The sequence below is a fragment of the Talpa europaea genome (genome assembly GCF_964194135.1).
Source record: "Talpa europaea genome assembly, chromosome: 11".
Classification (NCBI taxonomy): Eukaryota; Metazoa; Chordata; class Mammalia; order Eulipotyphla; family Talpidae; genus Talpa; species Talpa europaea.
In genome coordinates this window covers 53,019,374-53,044,231 of record NC_140078.1, presented here as the reverse complement: position 1 = coordinate 53,044,231, position 24,858 = coordinate 53,019,374, and the positions used below count along the sequence as shown (strand labels likewise).

General features: G+C 38.8%; 1 protein-coding gene across 10 annotated transcripts in view; it reads right to left on the bottom strand.

Annotated features, from left to right (window-relative positions):
• Window positions 1-24,858, bottom strand: part of FOXP1 (forkhead box P1) — a gene marked incomplete at both ends in the record, with an annotated part of 232,567 nt that overhangs the window by 55,523 nt on the left and 152,186 nt on the right. For all 10 annotated transcript variants that reach the window (XM_084248323.1, XM_084248322.1, XM_084248325.1 and 7 more), the window contains one exon: window positions 19,433-19,637. In XM_084248323.1, the coding sequence (XP_084104449.1) occupies window positions 19,433-19,637 (205 nt within the window). The remainder of the gene's footprint in view (window positions 1-19,432; window positions 19,638-24,858) is intronic.

The following is a 24,858-nucleotide window of genomic DNA, read 5'->3' as shown; positions in this document are numbered from 1 at the left end:
CAGAACATTATCACGCCAAAAAGAAATTCTGTATCCTTTAGCAGTTACTCCTTATTTCTTCTCAACCCTTAGCTCCTGTCAATCTCTACTTTTTTTGTTTCTAGAGATTTGCCTATTGTAAACATTAAGTGAAATCAAGCCATATATGGCCTTTCATGCCTGCCTTTTACACTTTAATGTTTCAGGGATTCACCCACATTGTAGTGCGTTATCAGCACTTCATTTCTTTTTTCTGGCTGAATGCTATTCCATTGCATGGCTATAACACATTTTGCTTATCCACTCATCAGTTAATAAACATTTGGGCTGTTGCCACATTTTGCATATTTTGACTAGTACTGCTATGAAAACGCATGTACTTGTTTGAGTATATGTTTTCAATTGTTTTGCGTTTAGGAGTAGAATTGGTGGGTCATGTGGAAACTCCATGGTTAACATTTTGAGGAACTGCCAAAATATTTTCCAAAGCAGCTGCATTACTTTATATTCTCATCAGCACTGTTTAAGGGTTCCAATTTCTCCACATCCTTGCCAACACTTATTACTGTATATCGTTAGCTATTCCAGTGGATGTAAAGTGGTACAGTTGTGTGCTTTTAATTGTATTTGTTTAATGAATAATTATGTTGAACATCTTTTCATGTGCTTATTGGCATCTGTATATTTTCTTAAGTCTTTAGTCCTTTTAAAAAAATTGGTTGTCATTTTATTGCGCTGCAAAAGCTTGCACGCTGCAAAAGCTTACATGCGTACACCAGTAATGTAGTTCTCACATGCAAGTTCCTTATGAAATGAATGATTTGCAAATATTTATCCCCATTTTGGGGATTATCTTTTCAGTTTTTTGAGTGTATGCTTTGAAGCATAGACATTTTTAATTTTGATGAAGTTCTATTTACGTTTTGCTTATAGTGTTTCCTTGTGCTTTTGGTGTCACATCTAAGAAGCCAATTACTAATCCAAGGTAATGAAGATTTAGTCCTGTTTTCTTTTAAGTTTTTAGAACTAATATTTAATCCATTCTGAATTAATTTTTGTATATTGTATACAATGCAGAAGTTCAATTTCATACTTGACCATGTTGTTTCAGCACCACTTAATGAAAAGATTATTCTACCCCAAATGGATTGTCTTTGTACTTTTGTCAAAAACCAATTGAACCTAAATGTAAAATTTATATTTTTTTTCACTTCACTTTACTAGATTTTCCCCCACCCCCTAACATACTTCTCACATTCTCAAAAGAATTAATTCCTACATTGTAAAATAACTATTGAAGTTTTACTGGGGAGAGGCAGAAATTTTAATAAAAATAAAACCTGAGAAACTAAACTTTTTAAGGAATGAGTGCCCAGGGGCAAGTTGATTCCTAGATCCTATTGAGTGCTTGTGTGCTAAAAAATCTTTTCTAAATAAAATTTGTGGATCTCCTTGTTTAACACATAAATGGGGTGTAACTTTCACAGAGGGCCTGAATTAGCTCCCTTTGGGGAAGAAAGGGGCCTCAGTGAATGAAGATCTCACTTCTCATTGCAGCTGTGCTAATAACCAGGCACCCTGCAGGTCATTTAACAGTCCTGCCCTCCATTTCTTCATTGGAAGCACACAAGGGGACCTGCTTTGCCGCTCCCAGTGGTAAAACCTTCACTAAACTTCTATCAAGGACATGCAGATGGAAGGAGTGGGCAGAAATGACACATCTTGTTACTGACAAGATGAATGAGGAGTTGCTGCTTAATGAATATGGTTAAAGGAATGAATGAGGCCTATGCTTTCCCATATAGTGGACGGAGTCCTTGCCGCTGCTGCAGAACAGAAAGCTGTTGTCTTCTATCCATTCCCCACTCATGGCAAACACATACACCAAAAAGCAGGACCCACTGCCAGCTCCTTTGTCTTAGAAATTGTTCTGCCTTTGCCCTTCCCCATTGGTCACCTGTTCTCCTCCCCACCATTTAGGGCATCCATCCATGTCAGCCAGTATTTTGAAAGGCTGACCTTAAGACTGGCACCTAAGATACCATGAGGAAGAGCAGTGTGCTGACAAACTACCTCTGTGCCTCCCTGTAGTTCAAGCGGCTAGGTGACAAGGTGCTGCCAGCCATGCATGAAACTATCCTAGATATGTCGGCTTCAGTCTTATTTATTAATAAAAAGTGCTTTGCACTGAAGTGTAATCATAAGAGTGCCAAGTGTCAATGGGAGTCACTACTATTCCAAAACCTTTTCTTTATGTGCATAATTCTTTTACAACTTAAGCAAAAATGGTCCTCTTCACTTTTTAGCTCTGATCACATTTCCCTGTCTTCTACTCCTCTATCCTAGCCTACTGCCAATGACATTTTGAGTGGCATATCAGGGATTTCTTATGTTTGAATATAGGAATATGAATTTTACTGCTATTGATGAAAAGATATCTGGATATATAATCAGTCTTCAGGTGTTTTATACTAAATTTTCAAAAGCTAATTGATATCAAGTGTGTGTGAAGTTACAATAAGTCAATCTGAGTGATGCCAAACTAGGTGAGTTGGCTCTGGAACTTTATCACAGATTACCTTATAAAGAGCAGCAAAGTAGGGCCTCCCTCATGGCCTAGGTGTTAAGTCTCAGCGCTATCACCACTACAGCCTTTCCTGTCTCTCCCACTGCTCCCTTTAACACTGTATTTCAGTAAATCTGCCTTTCCTGCTCCCCACTCCGTCTCTGGTAGATTCTCCCAATCTCTGCACCTCCAGCCTACACCCAGGTTCTTCTACGAAAAAGTAAAAAATAAAGAAGAAAATGAAGAAGAGCAATATAGATTCATAAGAGCAAAAGATATAATTACTTAAATATATAGCACACTTTTCCATTTTAGAGTTTATTCTTCTGACATATTTCAAACTATTGACTATCTCCTCAAAATCCCGTAAAAGTCAAAAAACAGTCTCTTATAGAAAATAAAAGGACAGGTTAAGTTTCTTCATGTGTTATCAGGATGGAGTGGGGTCCAGCCAGCCAGAAAGTCACAAATGTAACACAGGAACAGAAGAAAGAACAGTGTAAGCACCACATCTTTTCTTGTGGTGGCTTTGTAAACATTGTAGTTCTCCTTAGACTGCCACTAAAAACACTTCAAGAAACAGATTTCTTATTCCACACTGAAGAGTTGGGAGATGACTTACACAGCACATTTCTAACATCAAGCCTTAATTTTTGCTTTGATTTCATTACCGGAATACACTATCCTATCAGTTTTCCAAAAGTCATGTTAGTAGGTTGTAGACTCTTACCACAAAGAGAGGGTGTTTTGTGAGGGCCCACTCGATGTGACAGAAGACAACAAGGAGCTCTCCATGAACCCTAGCACACACCTTCTACTCCTCTACACACTCAGGCTGTGAAGCCTTGACACTCCCTCCCCACAATGCTCATCAATTCAATTTTCTGCTGCTTTTCAAATCATGTTTAATTAGAGGATTTCACATTCCCTTGTGATATGATATTCATGAGTAAAACTTGCAATTGGAGTGACTGTGAATTAGTCTATTAAGTGCCAGATTTGTGCTTTTAAACAACGATAGAGATTGTTATTACCTGTTCTTGATATTGTGCCTCAAGATGCAGGGGCTATCTTAACTAATTTTACATCTGAAACACAAGCTATTAACCATTTTTATGTCTAGGGTTTTTTTCTCTCCTTACATTAGACATTATATTGAAAGAAATCAGGATCACCTTCTTCGCATGGTCCTCAGGGCACAGTCCACCATGATAATCCCGTGATGTTGGTATCATAATGTTGGGTGAGTTTGTGTGACCTATACACAGCCCCTCCACAGCTAAAGTGAGGTCACTCTTCCCAAAGGTCTGAATGACTTGTCAGTAAGCCTCGAGTAGGCCATTTGTCACCTTGGGGTAGGAACGAGAGGTCAGTCAAGACCTTTTGAACCTCAGGAAATATGTTACTATTACTAAGAATGTAGATTGGGGAGCGCAGTGAGGGCCCTGAAGGTTAGAAGAAGCTTCTGCTCTTAAGTTTTTCATCCTTCCCTAATGGAAGAAATCTTCTTGTCTTAAGCCTCTCACCCCTTTTCCTAATTGAAGAAACAATCACTGCTCCCCTTTTTATGACCTACAAGAATGTAGTTTGGGGTTTTCATCCAGTTCCAGGTTTATAAGGAAGCAAGTTCTCACCATCTAACAATCTCACCTTTACTCAGAGGAAGGATGGGGTGACCGCCTTCCTTCTTGTCTATCATGTGATGTCTTGTCTATCATGTGACATCTCCTCCTCTCTCTCACCTTTACACCCCAGGTTTCTAGATGCAGGATAGCTATTCCTTCTTCACTCCATTATTCTTTAGAATTTACAGCCCTGTGAATTCTCCATGCATATGCTATTAAATTGATTGTCTTTCCTTTGCTAAGCCAGCTGATGCTGTTTTGACTACTCATTCAGTCTGAGAAGAACTCAGAGAGAGGGTTATGGGATGATTTTCTTTGTGAAAATTATGAAATTATGTATTCATGCTCACAAGTACTGGAAAAAAAATGAGTGATTAATGTGTGGTTTCTCCGTGATAAACTTTTATGAATCTTACTTACGTTTGTCGATTTTAAGAAAAATGTTAAAGTAGTATAAGAAGTTATGGCAAAATTTGAAGAGGGCAGGAGAACGACTCCAGATTGCAATTGGAGTGACTGTGAATTAGTCTATTAAGTGCCAGATTTGTTGACTGGGTATAAAAGATTACAATTGTTCTTTGTAACCTGTCTGCAGGCTGGAACATACAATCTTCCTCTTTTTTATTCTTATTCCTAGAGTAATGTGTCTCAATGTTAATATGGACGTAAATCACCTGGGTATCTTTTTAACATGCAGATTCTGACTTAGTAGTTCTGGGGTGGGATTCAAACTGTGTGTGTCCAACAAGCTCCTAGGAGATGCCCTGACCACTAACGACCTCAGGGTTCCCTGTCTTGTATTTGATCTTAGTGCTTAAAGTACTGATTGTTTTTACTGTTGAAAAACAAGCTGGAAATGAATAAATATGCAAAGAAGAGGCACTGGAGCAAGCAATAGTTTCAAATTCATTAAAAAAAAAAAACCTTTCTGGCACTAAGTTATTTTAGAATTATATGCAAGGCTTTTCTTTTTCTTAATACAACAAAACAGGTAAGACTGAAGGAAGTTAGCACAAGGAAAAGATCATTTCCTGTTTCTGTTTAACAAACACAATTTTATATTAGCAAAGATCTGTTGAATGATTTGGTCAACAAATAATGTTTTCCAGATATTACATTGTGGAAAATTCAGGCGTAAACTGTTGAATCAGTGGGTTTAACAACTCAAAACTTCACTGTCCCCAAACTCTTTTTCTGCCTTACGATGTAGCCTCTAAGACCAGGTGGTATTTCTGAACCTGGAAGTAGAGGATAGGTGTGTGAATAAATAGCATTATGTAATAACCTTTTAGAAAGGTAAATAATAATTTTGGGCTTTTCCAGGAAGCAAGGGTGTACCACTAAAGCAGGGTTTGGATCCATTTGGTATAGACTATATTTAGCCAAGGGTCTTCTCCTCTACCAAAAGAAATCTTACCAAAATATCTGAATATATGGTATGTATGCATGCAAGGGTGGTCCACACAATGTCAGGTGGAACAAGATTGTATGTTTTTAAAGACTGGTTGACTTAATTTGTTTTAGACAGAAACATATCTAGTATCTCCAACCTCTACCTCAGTTATACTTTGGGAAGTGTTTTATTTATATTAAAAATGAATCCTCTTCAATAAAATGCTATAAACAATAAAGTTACCCAATATGGCAAACCTCATGACAATGGGGTAAACAATCGAATGATTAAAATTCCAGAAAGCAAAATTTCATGATTCTTTCTCAAGAATATCCAATCTATAGATGGATTAACTTCTGAGTTGATACTAACTTAGTGGCATGCTTTTGAAGACACAGTTTAATTTGAACTTTCAATGGGGAAAAAAAAGAGCCTCACTGTTTTCAGGGACCTATGGGACAAAGACCCCAAAAGACACCCCAAAAGATACAATGCATTGTATCCAACATTTCTAGAAGGAGAACCTGACACTCAGGATCTGGGAGCATGAAATACATAGACTATAGAGGCGACGAGTATTGGGCTGCGTTACCAATGGTAGAACCTGAGGTCAGGTGCCATGACAGGTAATAAGTTAGGCAACTTTCTTCACTAATCTGCCCCATCTCCCACTTCAGTTACATTGGATAAAACACAACATCTTGATTCCCAGAGGCAAGCATGACAACGGAGCAGAAAAGGAGAGCCTTTCTGAGGCTGGTCAGTGTGCTCTGATCCATCAACTGCAAACACAGCGCAGGCGATGACAAAGGCAGAATGCCTGTGTTTGCAAGGTGAGGAGTGAAAGAATAAATAAAGGAAAAGAACAAGAAGAGGCAGAGGGCCAGCTTTTGTTCCTAACACTAACAAGGGTGATCCTGAGTTTGGAAGTGAGAGTTTACCACTGGCAGCATTAACACTGCTATCTCGTTAAGAAAACAGAATGCTTTCCAAAGAGTGGCTATGAGCAACTGTGTCAATACAGATATAGGGACCACTAATCCAAAAATTATTAACACCATTAGGCAGGCATTCTCATATGTCAATGCAAGCCTGTTTGCACTGGTGTATCGCAAGGTCTATGTGGAGCCTTGTCCATATGTTAGAGGAACCAACTATATCCAGAAAACCAAAGAGCATAAATAAAAGTTCCAACACCAGATCTTATTTGATCCCCCCACCTGCCCACCTTACCCCAGTATTCTACAGAAGTGTGACATTACGATTTATAGAAAAATAATATACATACGTATATTTAGTCATTCCATGACCAGTGGTATTTCTCATACACATTTAGTCTTCATCCACAATTCCTGCCTCATTGCTCCCCTAGTAATTTCTTAAGTGTTGAAAGTGTTAAAGGTTGAAAGTGTTAGAGTTATCTCTTGTTTAAGGTGATAAAGGTAACTTTTGAAAAACACATGAGAAGGGGCCTGGCTGGCAGGGAAGCCAACAAGAATAGTGGGAGGGCTTGCACCCCAATCCTCAGTAAATCACTGATCTAGTGAGTAAATGGGCTTCCAGAGTTCTGTGTGCAGTCTAGAAAATTAACCAAACCTGAGGTGGGTGCCCTGGGCATCTGATTTAGTCAGCTGGCCAGAAGTACAGGCCATGTGGGGCTGTGACTGCCATCTGATGTCTGAGGAGGGGTTCGAGGAAGTGTGTGTCTATAGCTGATTGGTCAGAAGCAAGGGCTCACCCGGGGCTTGCTGCCTGCATCTGAAATGGTGGGTGTTCTGTGGAGACTGAGCCCTCTACCTGTGGTATTTGATGCTAATCACAGGTAGGTAGCATCAGAATTGAGTTGAATTCACAGACACACTGCTGGAGTCTGACTATTGCTTGTTGGTGTGTGGAAGCCTCAGCACCCGTACTGTTGAAAGCTGGGCTGCAGGACACCACCACCAAGCAGGAAGTCAGCATAACTGTATTGCAACACCAGAACCTAGTAACTGATGTGTGAGGGACAGAGGAGAAGGCAGCAGATGAAGGGACAAGTGAGCTAAAGATACAAAATGGCTCAAAACCGTAAGTGGCTGGCTTTTGTTTCCTTAGAAGGACTCCTTACTGTATGTAACCACGTTCACTCTCTGTAGTGTAAGATAGAGCACTAATGTTCTCTGGGTTAAACACTTCTCTATCCTTACTTCAGTAGGTTTTAGTAAAGAGCTACATTGGGAAAACCATTTGCTGGGTTCCTTGCTCAGAGTCTCTAAACTGGTATTCACCGAGATCCATAAACGGGAGAGGTATGATATTTAAAAATGTGTAGTAATATGCACATGTGCAGAAGTGTCACTCTCTTAGTCCCTAATTTTCATAATACGGGTATTACATTAGGCTTGTATGTAAATTGATTAAAAATTCACTGACACTGAATTTGAAACCATTTTATATTGATGAGGTGAATAAAGACATTTGAAGGCCACTAGCATAAACTGGGACTAAATACCCATCTTCTTGGAAAAAAGGTTTGCCCAACTCTGCCATTGGGGAGAAAGAAAAACTGAAGACGGATGCCTGGAATGCAAAGTGCTGTAGAATTTGAACTGGGCTTTACCCTATCTGTAGGCGTTCAACTGCTACAAGGAATAGAATGAGAGCAGGCACAAAAACATTTTCAAGCTTAAAAAAGAAAAATTAGAAAGACAAAACCGAAGTACTTATAAATTTAAAGGCCAACATAAGAACTCTGAAAAGGAATTTTGTTCTATAACGTACTTTATATTGAGTCATAGTCAGAAGAATCTTTCTCTTTGAAATGATGAGCATGACACTGTCCCCAACAATAGTAATCCAGATCACTTCTCTGCCACTTTCAATAGTAAAGAGGAAGACGGCCACTGAGCAAGATAGCAGAGAAATATTCCAGGGTAGTGGTTTTCAAAAAATGGTCCCAGAGAATCTGTTAAAGATCCAAATTCTAAGTCCCCACCTGGATTTACAGAATAAGAAACAGCAGAGCTGGAGTTGAACAATTTGTAGTTTATTCAGTCTTCCAAGTGATTCTAATGCAAGCTAAAGATAGAGAAACACTCTTAACGCAGCTTCAAATATTCTCTCTTGTTTGTTGCCTATACAGGTTATCAACAAGGCTAGCTGGCTACTCCCGCAGTATCTGTGGCCGGAGGGTGAAAGTATGGAATGACTCTTAGTGGGCTCTCCAGCTTTAATATCTCATTAGTTCACCTTATTCTGAAGATTTTGACATTTCATCTTGTCTCTTCGAATAGAGTATGGACTATACTGTATTCATCTTTTAATTCCCAGAACCTACCTAGTTAGTACATGATGAATGTTCAATAATGTGGTTTGAATGAATAGATAACTTCAACAACTAACAATACCCACTAATATTTTTGAGCACCTACTACGTGCTAGAAGCTAAAAGACATATTAAGCTATTTAATCCTCACAGTTAATGAGCCAAGACCTGTTATCATATCAACTTCACAGCTGGAAAACTGAGGATACCAATATTAAATCACTTAACTAGGTAGCCTGTTTTAGAATGCAGGCTGTGCAGCTTCAGACTCAATAACTAGTAAACAACGCAGCCACCCCCATACTAAGCAAAGTATGGGACATGCTCCAACAAAATGTGTTCTTTTGCTCTGCCTTGGGGCCTCTGCTTTCGCCGTGCTCAGTCCAGAGGGTTCTTCCCTTAGTTCTTCATGTCTCTTCAAGAGCCACTTCCTCAGAGACTTTGCCAGACTCATTTAGACAACTCCGTTCCTCCTTCCTCTCCGCTCCCCGCCCCACCACCACACTCAACTTGATTCTGTTTTTTATTATGGATCATTTGTTCTGCTTTTCTTTTACAAAGTCACCTCTATGAGGACCGAACTGTCAAGCTCATGGCTATGTCCCACAGAGCCTAGGACACTTGACATGTGGTTAGATCTTGGTAACACTGTTGAATGAATGAATCCCGATTAGGACTGTCCAGCCACTTCTGCCCTGCTTAGGAACATGATAGTGTTAAAATATGGACAAATTCCCAAATCTGTGTTGTTATCTGTGTTGTTATTTTTTATTTCTGTCTGTATAATCTTCTAATTTATTCAAACACCACTGGATTATTCCAGCTCTTGGTGTCAGTTTTTTTTTTTTTCTAATTAAAGTAAACTGCCATTTATTTCTCACACTGATCTTTAACACGAGACATCTTGTTCTTTTCATAAATATGACTCATATGGAAAAATATAAGTTGAATACAGGGACTCATATATACCAGACTGTTTCCATCAATACTGATGTTTCCATCAATGTTTCCATCAATGTAAAAAGTAGCGACAAAGGGAAAGATGCTGTCCAACCCTAAGGTCTAAGTGACCAGTGCAGTGGAGTACTAGCCTTTTGGATGGATCACCTGATATTTCACTGGATGACTCTTAAAAGCAAATACCACATCATTTACACAAACCCTTCAGGTTTTTCTTTCCTTCTGTCATAATAGACCTTCAAGCTCTTAACACTCACAGCCAAGATATGAAATATACACACAGAAAAGATGCTTCAAGATTAGCCTCAAAGTATTAAAAACTAAAAAAAAAGAAAGACAGAGAAAAACTTGCTATTATTTCCTTGAAGACTATAAAGGGAATGAAATTTAAAGGTCATAAAAGTGTGTCAGTTTGTTTAGAGAAGTCTTTCAGGTAATATAAATATCATCAGCTACAGTTGCTATGGGGTCCATTTGTTTACCAAACAAGAACACCAATAGTTACACAAAAGCAGAACAACATTTGGGCATATAAATGGCAATGGTTTTGCCTTCTGGTAAGTTTTCCAAAGTGACTTTAAAAAAAAAAGGTCTCTATTTTCATCTTATTCACTGGGAAATCTCTGTTTTCTTGATTCTCCTTTTCAGTTCTAACACCTTCAGGGAATGTTTTACTCTTAGATTTCTCAGACTGATAATGATTTTCTTTTCCCTTTCTTTTTTCTTTTCAAGACAAAAACAAAACCAAAAGTGTAGGCCAACAATCCAAACGGTACAATGAAAATGGTTTTTACAAATGAAAATTCAAAAAAGAAAGAAAACAACGAAAGCCAGAGTTTATAAAAGAATTCGAGTACAGGCATGCAGTCCTTAAATTGAGTTAATCCCTGAACAACCACCCAGAAAGGTGTGTGTTTTTTCAACTGACTTTCTATAAACCAAGTATGTCTCACGCACCTGAATTATACCTGCTGAGTTAACCATTTGTTTCTGAAAATGAGGGGGTTGGGGGGTGCAGTAAGGACAGAAACCAGCACAGCTGTTCTAGAATATCTTAGCTGAGTGTGTGGTATACGTGCATGTTATAACTCACATCAACTCTAAAGCAAACTGCACCACAGAAGCTGCTGGAGGGGAAGCCTTCTCTTCACACTACATTGACCACAGCACTCACCAGGCACAGCCCCGATGCCTTTCTGTGAATGGGACAGATTGCCATATGGATGAAGACACTGAACAAGCTGTACAACTCTTGGCGACATGTGCCCGGGGGGATTGTACCATATTAATGCCACCTGGGCTGTGGCAATTGTGCTCTGTCTGTGCAGAGGCACTGAGAAGCCCATCAGGATGTTATTTTTGAGTACACACAAAAAGGAAAATTACAGTTAGGAGAATTCTCTGGCTAGCATATCTGTTGCTCAATTCCCGAAATAGTTTCCCAAAGGAACAGTTATCTTCTTTATTCACACAGGCAGAAATGACAAGCTGGAACACATATTAACAATTTCCCTTTGTGAGCCTCCACTATTGTTTTAATGAGGAGAATATACTTTATAATATACTTAGGCCTTGAATGATTACAAAGGGAGGGGGGCTGGAATAAAGAACTTTAGGACTGCCGTACATATGTAACGTGCTCATTTGCATTACCCAAGTGAGCCAGTCAGCAGCACGGAGGCTCCCTCGGAGAGCCAGGCTATGGGAAACACCAGCTTGGACAAAAAGGCATCTTTGTAAATCTTGAAAAAGAACAACCTGACTTCCACTTAAGCCTCATACACAGGTTTCCCTCATTTGGCCCCATTATTGATTTACGAACACGGGACCCCTGGTTGTCATTAAAACGAGGTTGAAATAACACTAGGAGTTTTCTAAGCCACGTGGCCTCCAGACCCTTGGTTTCCCTATCTGCTTTGGGATGGGATCCACTAAAGAAAATTTTCTATTCATTAAGCCAAGCAGTTTAAGTATACAATTAGACAAGACCTTACAGGTAAAAGGGCAAAACCTAGCACAACAGAAAATGCTGTCAGAGTTCCCGAAAGATGGGTCCTCGCAGTTCCTCTGCCTGTGCTTTCCTTCACGCTCAGAGTGTAAACTCAAGAAGGCTAATAAATGCATATCTGGGAGGAGGGGACACTAGCCCTTTTACACAAGTGCAAACACCTGTAAAAAACGGCTGGGTCGCTGAACAAAGGAATCTGGAGGAAAACACCCCATAAGCAAGAGCAACTCATCGGAAAAGAATGTCTACCCTACCTGACAAGAGAAACTGGGGGTTCAAACACGATTTTATGAAGGAAATCTGACATGTCAGACACGAAATAGCCCATCGTCGAGATTCATATTATACAATATCCCAAGAAAAAAATTAAAATGAACCAAATTTAAAAGAAACCTATAAAAATGAATCGAGACCAATGATATCATTTTATTGGAAAGCATTTATCATTTAAACACAATAAATAGAAAAAGATTTATAGAGTCTAATGATGCTGTGTTATGGTAAAAGGCACTTTATTGAAATAAAACAAAACAGCTGTTAGAGAATAATGGCTGAGTTTTTTTCTTTTAATCACCGCACAGAGTGAACAGTCAAGAAAATCCATAAACCTATCCTTCATGGCATGCCAATATCTTAAAGATTTTCTCCCTTTGCCCTTTCTGCATGTGTGAACGACAGGAGGTGATACAGCACCTGCCACACTGCCCTGAAAGAACCTCTCCTCCTACATCTAAAGACCAGAGCAATTGGTTTTAAGCAATAACAAAATAAACGGATCACAGGTCTCCAAAGCATGAAGATCAGTGAGCACCCAGCAGCATATTTGGGGTTCAAAATGCTGATAAGCTTCCAAGGGCTTCTTTCTGACATAAGCAAGTACATTTTTTCCCTACTTAGCCTACTTCCCATACAGACAGACATGGGGGATGCGATGCTACCAAGAGTTTGCTTGGAAGCAGAAAGAAGCACCTGGCGTTTTCAGCCTCTCCAATTGGCCACGCCCACCTCGTTCTGCCCTGATACCCGACAGAAACCCAGACCGCCTTCTACATCCTCTACAGCATGTCACCTGTTTCTAGCCTCCTCACTCTCTGCTTGTGAAAAGATGAGAACAGGCCCGACAGAAGTTCTTGGGGCTTCTTCAAAATCATGGCTGAACAGATAGGTCTGGCCTCGGGCTACCATCCCTAAAAGTTATGACCTGGTCCTGATCCCTGAGTTTTACCCCTGGAGACTGCAATTCAGTAGTCTGGGCTCGAGCCAAAGAGGTTCTGATGAGCAGTCCTCTTTTGAGGCAGTCTTTGCAAGGACTTGAAGGTTAGGATTTGGTTCCAGTAACTTGCCTGGTCCTTAAATAGTTGTATGTGGCATGTGTAAGTTATAAAACCAATCTGGGCCCCACAACACCATCTTTATAGACTAGACAGTACCCTAAAGGCTACTGTGAGGATTAAATGGGAAAATCACTATCAGCACCTATGTCAAGTCCTTTATGCATTGTGCCCTGCTTGAAGTAATAGTTCAAAAAATGTTAGTTGCATTATCATCTTCATCCTATGTCAGGTACTGTTACTTTGCAGCAATGTTCTCCTCCACTCTGTTGGCTCACACAGAATGGCAAGCCCCTATTTTGTGAACTGATTGTGTCTGGGATGTTACTATTTTTTTTTTTTTCCTTGAAAAACTTCTTTCCAATAGTGTCAAAACCCAGATGAACTGAATATGCTGCTTGCATTGCTTCTCAAACTTGAATGTGCACAACGAAGCTTGCAGAATCCATTTAAAATGCCGATCCTGAGTCATCAGGAAGGTACTAAGGGGGGGCCAAGAGTCCCCATTTCTAACCAGTTTGCAGAGCCTGCCAAAGTTGCCTCCGAGTAGCAAGAATCCAGAGTATGGATATGACAAATACAAAGCCTCGACTGCAGGAGAGGCCTGAGAAGATGTATGTTCTAACAAATACGTGTGACAAAATCATCAGGAAGTCACAGAAACACTAGTGAGATTGTTTTAGGTCAGGAGTTGACAAACCTTTTTCTGCAAATGGTAGAATAGTGAAGATTTTATTTTTGTGGGCCATATGGTTTGTGCTGCAACTGCTCAAGCGAGTCATTGTGGTGTGAACGCAGCCACAGACAACTTGTAAGCGAACGAGCATCAGTGTGTTCCAATAAAACTTTATTTGCAAAATGAGCAGTGGGCTGGATTTGGCTGGTAAGCCATAATTTGCTGACCTCTGCCACAGATCAACTGCCTCAATAAATATCAGCAGGCTGTGCTAGCAACCATTTTGAAGACAATTTGGGACAATTTAACTGCAGGTTTTCCAAAATACTCTAATGGAAAAGAAAGATTTGAGACAGCTAGTTTGCACAAGTACTTCAAATCAAAAGAAATCGAAGATAAATTATTTGGTTTTCAAAAGATGAAAAAAATTAAGATGAGGAAAAACTATTCAGAATGATGGGAGCTAGAGCTTACTGCTTACATTTCTGGCTCCACAGGCCCTAATATGAATATGAAGATATGCAAAAGTTAAAAGCTTGTGTAATTGGAACAGTTCTGAAACCGAGCTCCTAGAATTTTAGCAAGTAAACCAAGAACACCAATATTTATTCACCAACATAAAAATTGGTTTTAAAAAAAGAGAGCGATGGAAAAATAGAAAGAAATACCGGGCATGTATATGTTTCAGGGCGTCTTTTGAAAATAGCAGGGCTGGTAAACACAAATGGTATTATTATATAGTCAAATGCATGGCAATATGTCAAGAGGCCACAAATCAGAAACAGAGACTGCGTATCAGGTGAAATTGTCTGAAAATACACAAGCCAAGCAAAAACCTTCAGGGGTTATTTGCAGCCAAATAACTGTAGAGTGTACGAAACACAAGACACTGGGATACATGGGCTGTGTCAATAAATGAGAACGACAGTGAAAAAAGGGACTTGGTGAGATGCAGGTTCAACCTCATAGAGAAAGGTGCCAGGTGTGGGTCACCTGATTCTGAGAACAACAATATGGACTTAAAGAAAGATGAGGCTGCACAACCGTGATCTTTCCAGAGTTTAAAGAAACTTCTTTCACCAAATATGTAAGGAAGTCTTGGAACAAATATTTAGATGAACTATGAACCTGAGAAATAAGCAAGTTATAAAACATCTACTAAAGGTGTTTGAACTGGAAGCAAAAAGTTGGGTACGATCAGAAAAAAGGAACATTTCTAAGATGGACTACAGAGGACAGTTGAAATAGAATAAAGTCCATATGATGTTCAATCAGGCAACTCAAGATTTATAAGGCAGGAAGGAAATTGAGGACACTTTTAAAGAAGAAAGAAGCTCATTTTGCATTTGCCTGTGTGCATATTTTTCACGGGGTTTATTTTTGTTCTTTATGTACTATTACAGACCACAAATGATTTATTTTGCCAATTCTACCTATACCATACCTTCATGAAAGACCTAGTAAACAGCTGTATCAACCTGGAAACAAGAAATTCTGGTATTTTCCTTTAAATGTACTGATATGCACACAGTAAGTTAAGTTAATAAACATTCGTTGAACAGAATTCATATTAAATTTAAAATTTCTTTTGGGAACACTAATTTTAATCTAACATAATTAAGCTTTCACTTTTTACCTGGGCAAAAACTTTAAATTGCTGTTTTATACACTATGAACTAAAGACAGTCTTGAATTTGGATCTTGAATATACCACTAACAGTTCTGTGACCTGTTATTAGTTATTTAATCTCCAGACTCGATTTCCTTATCTGTAAAATGGGTATAACAATCGCTACTGTTTTCTGTGGTGACGGGGATAAAATGAGACATCACTCCAAAGACAAAAGTGCTTAGCACAGATGAAGGCCTGATTAAATACAAGTTCCTTCCCTTTCCCCAGTGCTCCATAATATAATGTGATATTTAGAATTTTAATTCAGGCAATTACTTAAGTAGTAATTGCTATTTGTATTTACATAGCTGCTTTGATCCAAGAAGCTCAGAGGGCTTTACTAAGTTTAGCATTTTAATAAATGTTTCATTTGCATTCTGTTGATTTTGTTTACCCACACAAAAACTTGGAATTTCCTAAAGCCATCTACTCAGACACGTTAAGGTAACAAGATAATATCTTCATGTTTACAGGTTATCAACTTACCTAAGGTGTCATGACTCCCTGTCCCATGGAATAAAAATGACAGGAAGAGGCATGAATTTGCCAGCATCCTCTTATAACTCCTTTTAGCTTCTGCCCACTGAATTTCATCCCCACTACAGGTCTCTCATGCACTGATTCATTATTGCACCAATGAATTTATATATAATCAGTGCAATAAACATTATTAAATTGTCAGAAGCAAATCAAAGCCCCAAACAAGGAGCCAGTACTGAATTCTAATGATGCTGAATGTCCGTGATTGCACAGGGACAGGATCATAACAAGCCTTGATTTGAGCTTTGGCATCGGCTGCACAAATCATATGGGCTGCTCCTCCCATAATAGTGCTGAATATTGATAAATGCCTCTACCCTGCGCAACAGGGAAGTGGGTTTCTATTGGCAATCTTTACCAAAGTGTGTTTTTTCCCTTTTCTACACTCAAGGGTTTACCCTGAATGATTTAATTATAATTTTCCTTGTGTAAGACAAATTAAAGAGGAGAGTAGGAGTGTCGTGCCAAGCACATTATTTATCTCCTTAACAGATTGCAGCTCACCAAACCCCAGAGCTGCTGCTGCAGCGGCTGCTCACAGGAGCCCGCAAAATGCACAGGAACAAGAGAGGGGGAGAAAGAGTTTTGCAAATGGCATAGAAATATGGAGTTCATTTAAGGTTATTAGACATCTCACTATTTTAAAAACAAACAAAAACTCACGATCTTGCCTTTTTCCAACAAATTTTCACACAGAGCCTTCCCACACCCTTGCAAAAAGAATACTTAAATTGTTCACCTTAATATCTGAGTTTTAGAGACTAGATAATTATTTAGTGTGGCAGAGGCTCTCTCTGTTCAGCTATTGCCACAGAAGGGGGTGGGAAAGAATAGTACACTCAAATCCAGGGCGAGCTCGGAAAAACACATATTTCACAAACGCTTTGTTGAATGTGGCAAGAAACTTCTCCAAGGGTCTCCTGAGACAAATGACAACTCAGTGTCTAAGAATATATTTTTATAGTGATAGGTTTTTCCAGATTTCTTACTACTTAAACAGAGTATCACATTTGTGACTTTAAAATAGACCATAATGTATAACTACATCATACTCATTATAAGTACCTATATGCACACCAAAGCTGGCTAACTAATCATTTAATTTTTAATGATCAATTCTCTAAGTTTATAACTTTGGAATTAGCTTTAACTTAAGATGCTCATTTGTCTTGTCCAATACATGCAGTTAAAACGTGCTAACCAGATTTTCCTTCTAATCCAGTCAGGTCTAGGAATCTACCAGATAATATAAACTGAGAGATCCAAGAGATTAAGTAGCTGCATATTATTTCTTTGTTGTTTCTTCATTGCAAGTATAGCTGGAAAATTTTGCCTGTTTTTACATCCAGATTAAGGCTCAGTAGAGCCTGGATTCTTTCTTGATTCATATTCTAATTTTGGCAGGTAGTATAGTGAAGATTATGCCCCATGTGTGCAGACAAATAAGGATCATAAAAAAAAAACAACAAACAAACTTATTCTCCTGGAATTAGACTGTCTCTTATCCATTTACTTTCATATGCGCCTTAAGATGTGAAAAGGGTTATTCTTCTCCCATTTGCCTCGTTGCTAATCTACCTCCTGACTGCAGAGATATATAACCTTTAAGAAAATAAGAATGAAACTGAGCGCAATGCATCTAAACAAGAAGAGTTTCCTGTGCCACAGAGTTTTCTGTGCAGGCTCCACAGTGGCCGACGAGATTGCAACAAATACCTTAAGTGCATCAGTCGGCATTTCTCAGTGTATGGTCTCCAGCTCTGCCTATGGATAAAGATGTAATTCAATCACTCTGCAGTAATGGACGTCATGAACTTCAGGATATCAGAGCAACGACAGCAGAGGAGGATAGCCTAGAACCTGCCTTTAAAGCTATCTAAGGCTTAGCTTCGCCTTTTTTCCTAATGCATGAGGACATTGTAAGATACTATTAAAGCAAGAGCTAAGACTGGCTTCCAGACATACAAATCATTCTCACTGGACACAATAAAAGCCACTCCAAACTGAGTCTTAATGACCACCAAATTCTTCAAAGTCTATTAAACCAACACACTTTCAGCATCTTTTAGTTCTTCTCTATATGCCACAAAAATTCCAAGCTGATCTGAAAAGGACAGTTTCAAGTCTTGGTTAAAACATGTAATCCTCATCTTGGGGACCTCTCCTAGTTTTTTGTGCTTGAACATGACAGACACACCCAGAAATATTCATAACATTTTCTGTGATTATCATCCTTAAATGGATAAAGTATCACTGGTAGAAAGATACACATCGACTTAAACCTATGGGCTTCTTGTATATTTATTATTTCAGAAAATACATGAAATTATATTTGTAACTGCATATACGAAAAATAAGATTTCAAAAACTTTCATGGAATCACTCTTATTAAAAAATAAAATATAGAATTTGTTTTTCCTGATGGAAATGACATTTACTGTCACATATAACTTTTCAGGTTTCTTCTACTTGTGGAAGCCCTGCCTATGAAATATACAGGAAACAGTTTAAAAATAGTCAATTGATAAAAGCTTTTAATTTTAGGAGCATTATATATTCCCCTTTTGCAAAGCATTTCAAGAGTAGTATTAATGCTTCTGGTACTAACATAAAACAACAGGAATTAAAAGCTTAATTTTTTTTCTTGCTTTTGGAACTGTATACTAACAAGAAGTCTAGATTGCTAAACAACGTCAGTTTCCAGTAACATCCAAGTGATGCTCAGGGAAATTAAACACATAAAGCATTAACTTCCAGTAGGCACACAGCAGTGGAGACAACAGAGCTGTAGCTCCATGAGCAAGAGGAAGTGCTGTTTAAGTTTGTGGATGTATTATTACATGGGCTCCCTCCATCTCTCCATCCTTTAAGCCTTCACAGAGTGCTTCCTATGAGAAAGACCCCGTGCCCTGGGGACACCACAATGAAAAAGATGGTCTTCCTGCCTTCAAGGAGGGTAGAGCATAACAGCATGTTCTATCTTTCCTCAAAGTGTAATTCAAAATTGCCCACAGCAGACACTACAATTCCCTTGGAAGGTGTCTAGAGCCAAGGAATTCAGCTTGTATGGAGTGTGTATTTGGCAGAAAGAATTGGCCTAGAAGTCTTGAAATCCAACCCATCCAATGAGAAACCAAAAGACACTGACTGGGTTCCTAAGCTTAGGTTAGATCTACAAAAGTGCTAATTCTGTGTTGAAAAGGTGAAAATAATTAGATGCTTTGCACCCAAACCATACTGAATACATTCTTAAGTAATTATATGCACATTCAAGTCACAAGGATCCAATTAGGGATCACTGAGATAAGGCGAGGCAAGGCCACCCACCCCTCCCACACTGAAGACAGATTTGGACACATCACAGCTTCCCTTTCCTACCTTTCCCTTTTGGGAGTGTGGACTGAGAGCTGTCCATTGGTAGAGGCATGAGGGTTCATTATTAAGGAGGTCTTGGAAGGTGCAGAGGAAGACACACATGTCGTGGTCAGATCCAGGCTGCTGTGATTGTTGCCTGTGGTTTCTTCTGCAGTATGAGCGCTTGTCACTTCTTTCCAGAGCTGCTGCAGTTCTGTTGGAATCATGCCTGAAACAAACAAATTGGATAATTAAATCAATTAACAGCTAATTCCGTCCTCTTCAAACAGTAATTAAATCAAAGAGTCAGTAAACAAAGCCTAGTGTTAGGGTTTTTTTTTTTTTTTGGTATGTGCAGTATCTTTCCCTCCCAGTGAAGGCAAGTAAGGGAGTAACAACCAGGTCCTCCCACTGAGCAGCGGAGTTCAAGTGCCCTCATCACACATGAAAGACACCCATGAAAAGGATTCAAAATACAGTTCCTTTGCAAAGACAATATGCCTCCCTCAAAACTGTTGTTTCTAGATTTTTGAGAAAAAGTAGATAGATGTTACTGTATTTTTAGACACAAAGAGGGGCTCAAAATAAATCTGCTCAACTATACTATTATGACAACATGAACCACAAAATGAATAATTTTTGTGCTTAATTCTTAAATGATGACAAATAGCTTTGTTATTAAATATAGTTTTTATTAATCATTTTTAGACATAAATTATGAATTCATATCGTCTTCCTGAAATGCTTTTCAACTTTTAACAGTCAAATTGATTATACTATGATTATTTCATTAACACACCTATCTTCCTCATTAATTTTGGTTTCTAGTACCACATGCTTAATTGATGGATGTGTCTACTGAAAAACTGTATAACTTTTTATACAAGTAACACTATTATTACTGTCATTTCTTAGATCAATGCTAATGAACCATTGCAGAATAAAATGAAAACGTAAAATAAACTTGGAGTGATAAAGTTCTCTTGCTTTTTCAGGGGGTCAAATGGACACAGGTCTTAAGAAGTAAGTGTCAGCCTGTATTTTCCCTAAGAACAGTAACAATCAGTATGTCAATCTCTGCATCGTGGGCTTTGTGGCCTTGATGGAGCCTGACTGTCTCTATGGCCCAGGATTTCCAAATCCTAACTCAACACATGTTCTAGTACCCAGAAGAAAAACATTCTAGATGGCAACAAGCTGCAACAACAAACAACAGCAGCAGTGTCCTTTGAAAGGGCATTGAAAAGAAATCATAAATCCTGCACATCACAAGGTAATCCCACATTAGAACAGGACATCTGGATTGCAGTTCATTGTTTCAATCAATTGTAACACAGCTATCCTAGAAAGCCTGCCATTTTCTGATGATATAGCAGCAACTGACAGGCATGTTTCTTACCAAACCTTAGGTATTGAATTAAAAAAGAAGGCTGTGTGCATTATATTCATTTGAAACACATAATAAAAAATGCCAAGGTCTAAATTTAATTTATTTTTGTCATTTAGAATACAATGGATAGATAATCATCTCAACGTGATCAGCCAAACATCTTTACTTTGCTAAACTGTTAAAGATTTTAATTATGCTAGCATTGGAGAGCACTGGTCTAATGAGGCGATGGACTCCAGAGAATCCGAGTGGTTAAGAACTGTGAAATGAGTCTGATAGGATTTTTTTATATTCACCGTGGATCGTTTGCATATCAAAGAGGAGTAAATTATTGCACAGCAGACCAATAACCTTCCCCGCCTCTCTGAGAGGAGTGTTAACAAAAACAGTTGGTCTCTCCGAAAGGTTCTCCACGAAAATGTTCAAATGCTCAAGTATTTGCAATTAATATATATTATAAAGGAGGCTTCAAATGATACATGAAGTGGTCAGATATTCTTAGAACATATCCTCGACAGACAGCCAAGTCGGTTTCTTCTTCCTTCATAAAAATCAAATGCCAATTATATTTTGATGGATTTTGTCCCAAATGAGCATTTAGTTATTAGGCATATTCAATTATTACTTGTCCCCTGAAATTAAACCTCGAAGGCAAATTAAACAAAGGGAAAGGTCATTATACAATCCCAAGTCCGGTTTTGCTGCATCTGGGCTATTATTTTCAAACACCTTGCAAAGTGACATGTGGGATGTGTTTGCAGCTAACAGGCCTGCCACTGATGTCTGCACACCAACAATTACCTGTGAGTGTGGCTGACCCTGCGCCCACTGTTTACTCAGTTGAAACAATAGTGAATAGGCTTGTCTGTTGATGATAGCACATTGATATAAAACCACACAAGTTAACACCTATTTTTATTTTCCAGGGAGTAAATACACTTGAAAAGATCAAGCTGCCTATTTTTCAACTTAAATTAATTGGTTCCTGGGTCAGATGCATAGGAGGTGGGAAGATGGAAGAACATGGTTCTAACAACTGCATTAACACTTTCCCCCCGGAAAAGAGAACTTGACGGCCACTTTAAAAGTAAGCTGTTTATCTGGCAAATAAAGACAAATGTCTTGTTACACTTGTTACATCTGGGGAGCACATCAATTTACCCTACTGTCCTTTTATTCCAATGGGCTGGCTAATCAGTTTCATCGTCCATAGGAGAAATGGTAAATAAAAGACTAACTCATTGACTGACAAAAGGCATACTTTTGGGTCAAACTTCCCGTGATAATTACATTTAAGAACATTCTTGTCAGACTTACAGAGCAACAGTCAAATCGGCCTCCTTCATCAATGCTACACCTTGTTAGTGATGTTAAACTGTTAGTTCAATGAAAACTAGCTACCAAAGGATGCTGCTATTTGACAGCCAAGATCTCATGATAGAACTAAGGCAGATAAAAGGTAAGTCAGTCACTCATCGGACTAAATGGTTATCAAATTTCCAGAAAACATGCAGGTCTTCCAAAATTGTACAGAGGAATCAGTGACAAGGTCAAAGAAATCCACGAACAGGTACATAATTACATATGTAATTTCCCCCCATCTATACATTTGAAAAATTAAAAGGTCAACATGATATTAAAAATATATTTCCTGGGCCTCCCAGGCGGCGCAGAGTTTAAGACACAGAGCTATCAAGCTATCACCAGCCACTGCAGCACAAGTTCAAAACCCAGCCAGCCAGAGAGCTAACACACATGGCACAGCAGACTACTCCTGTCTCACCCGCTACTCCCCTCTGCAGTGTATTTCAGTCAGTCTGCTTACTCTGCTCTCCACTCTGTCTCTGGTGAATTCTCTCACTCCGGCCCCCTGTACCTCTGACCTACATCCCAGTTCTTGCACGCATGCATAAATAAATCTTATATATATATATATATATATATATATATTTCTATATGAAGTGACTGATGCTAGGAGTATCTGATGATCAGGGAGACCAGGGTGAAAAAAGATATGCTAATTATGTAAAACAGAGAAAGTTCTTACAACAACATGACAAAGAACGAAAATAGTATTCTATTCCATAATATAAAAACTTGAAGGAAAAAGGCCTTCAGAATATGACTCTCTTTTTTTCCCTATACTCTGATACATACACATTTAAGGTTAACTTAGCCAAGGTCCTGAGTAGGTATGTAAAAGAAACTTGGTGACTGCATCATGAAGGGGCATTACCGGCATCTACAACACATAACCTCTCTGCCTTGCTACATTTCTTTTTCTAGGACAACTGGCCCCTTCATTATAAAAGGAAAATGCAGACACAGGTTTAAAAAATGTATGTTGTGGGGACAGTTGACAGATTACTGTTCATGGAACTCAATTTTACAACCCCAGGTATCACGGGCTCAAAGACAAACAGTTGATCAACCTTTTTTTGTCCTTGTACATCCATACCCAGGTGACCATGTGCAAGCAAGCAGAAAGTTGATTTAAACCTCATAATGACATCAGTTTTAAGCCATCATGTCTCTGGTTAAAAAAAAAAAAAAATTATGTTGCAGTCCAACATGACTGAATTCTCAGGCCACTTTGGGTGAGGGGGTAGGGGAGATAAAACTACCCTCCTGATTCCACAGAAGACGCTTATGACATGGTAGCTCACTTCACTACAAAACCTGATTCCAGAAACATTTATATTGACTTTATGCATCTCTGACACACATAAAGGCACCCCTTAGATTTTAAATATGCTTCTTCCTAATGTTACAGGGGCTAATAGTTACAGCAGACTGCTACGCATATCAATCAATGCCACGACTAGTGAATTACCTACCGGTGTCTCTGATATGTTACTGCAGAGATTACACTTCATGCATCACCACATTCATTTCTTTCACATTACACATGAGCTTGTCTTGTCACTGCCCAATTGCCCTCTTTTGGACAGCTTAACTGATGTACTATAACAATGAACCTTAGTGAGCAAACTTAATAGTATAGGAGTGGTGGGAAAAGATGAGAAAGGTTGAAGCCCTAGTCCAGAGGGTGTGTCAGAACAGCTTGCAATGCTTCTAACAATAAACCCCAAGGTGTAATTAATGCACCTTATAACATTTTGCAAGCACAAAAATGCATTACCGATGTGTCCTTCCTTTTTCCCTTGGACTACTCAGTTACCAACTCTTCTATTTTGACAGCAATGAAGATGCTGATTATCTACCAATGGCAGAAAGGAAAGGAGCACCAGAGGAAAGTTAAAGGAAATGAGTCTCAACATCAAAAACATAAACAAAAACAGAAAACTCAGGAAGGGACAGAAAATGGGTGCGGCTGATTTAAGAGAGAAGATCCAAATGTAGACATGCCTCACTGGCTCCACTTGGCACCATATTATGGGACAAACAACTATGCCTTAAGCATTGTGAAGGGTGAAGGTGGGTCTATATTTTCAATGGCAGAAAGTAAATGTCACCAAAGGCTTTGGTTACCAGCGTTTCAGGCACACATGCACATAATCCTTATCTATCAGAACTGAAAGGAATGGAGGCATCCTTGAGGAGGTAACTGAAATCTGCTATAGGAGTATGGGCTGGGAACTTGCATTTCAAACACAGCAGGACACTTTTCTTTCTTCCCTTCCTTCTTTCCTTTTTCTCGTTCTGAATTATCTACTCGCTTTCACATTACACATGTGAAAGCTAGAACTGCTTAAAGCACGAAGATATCTAAAAACAGAGTACTGATTCCCAACACTCACTGGAATGACATGTCAAGGGCTTTGCAAAAGAAAACTTTAAATCCATGAATATCTTGTAACTTTTCAAGGACCCTGAGTTTTTGAAGAAGTGCAAGATGGGGAACTTGGTTCCTATTCTGATGAATGTAGAACAAGCTTATTCAAAAATCAACAGTCTGATAAATGCAAAAATAGAGAAAACCCAAACAAAAGCCAGCCTTGCTTTGGTGACAGAAAGAGATTAATCTTAATTATTTGTAGAAAAATATACCCGAATTTAGCTCTAAATATGAAAAAGTGACATCTATAACACATTACTA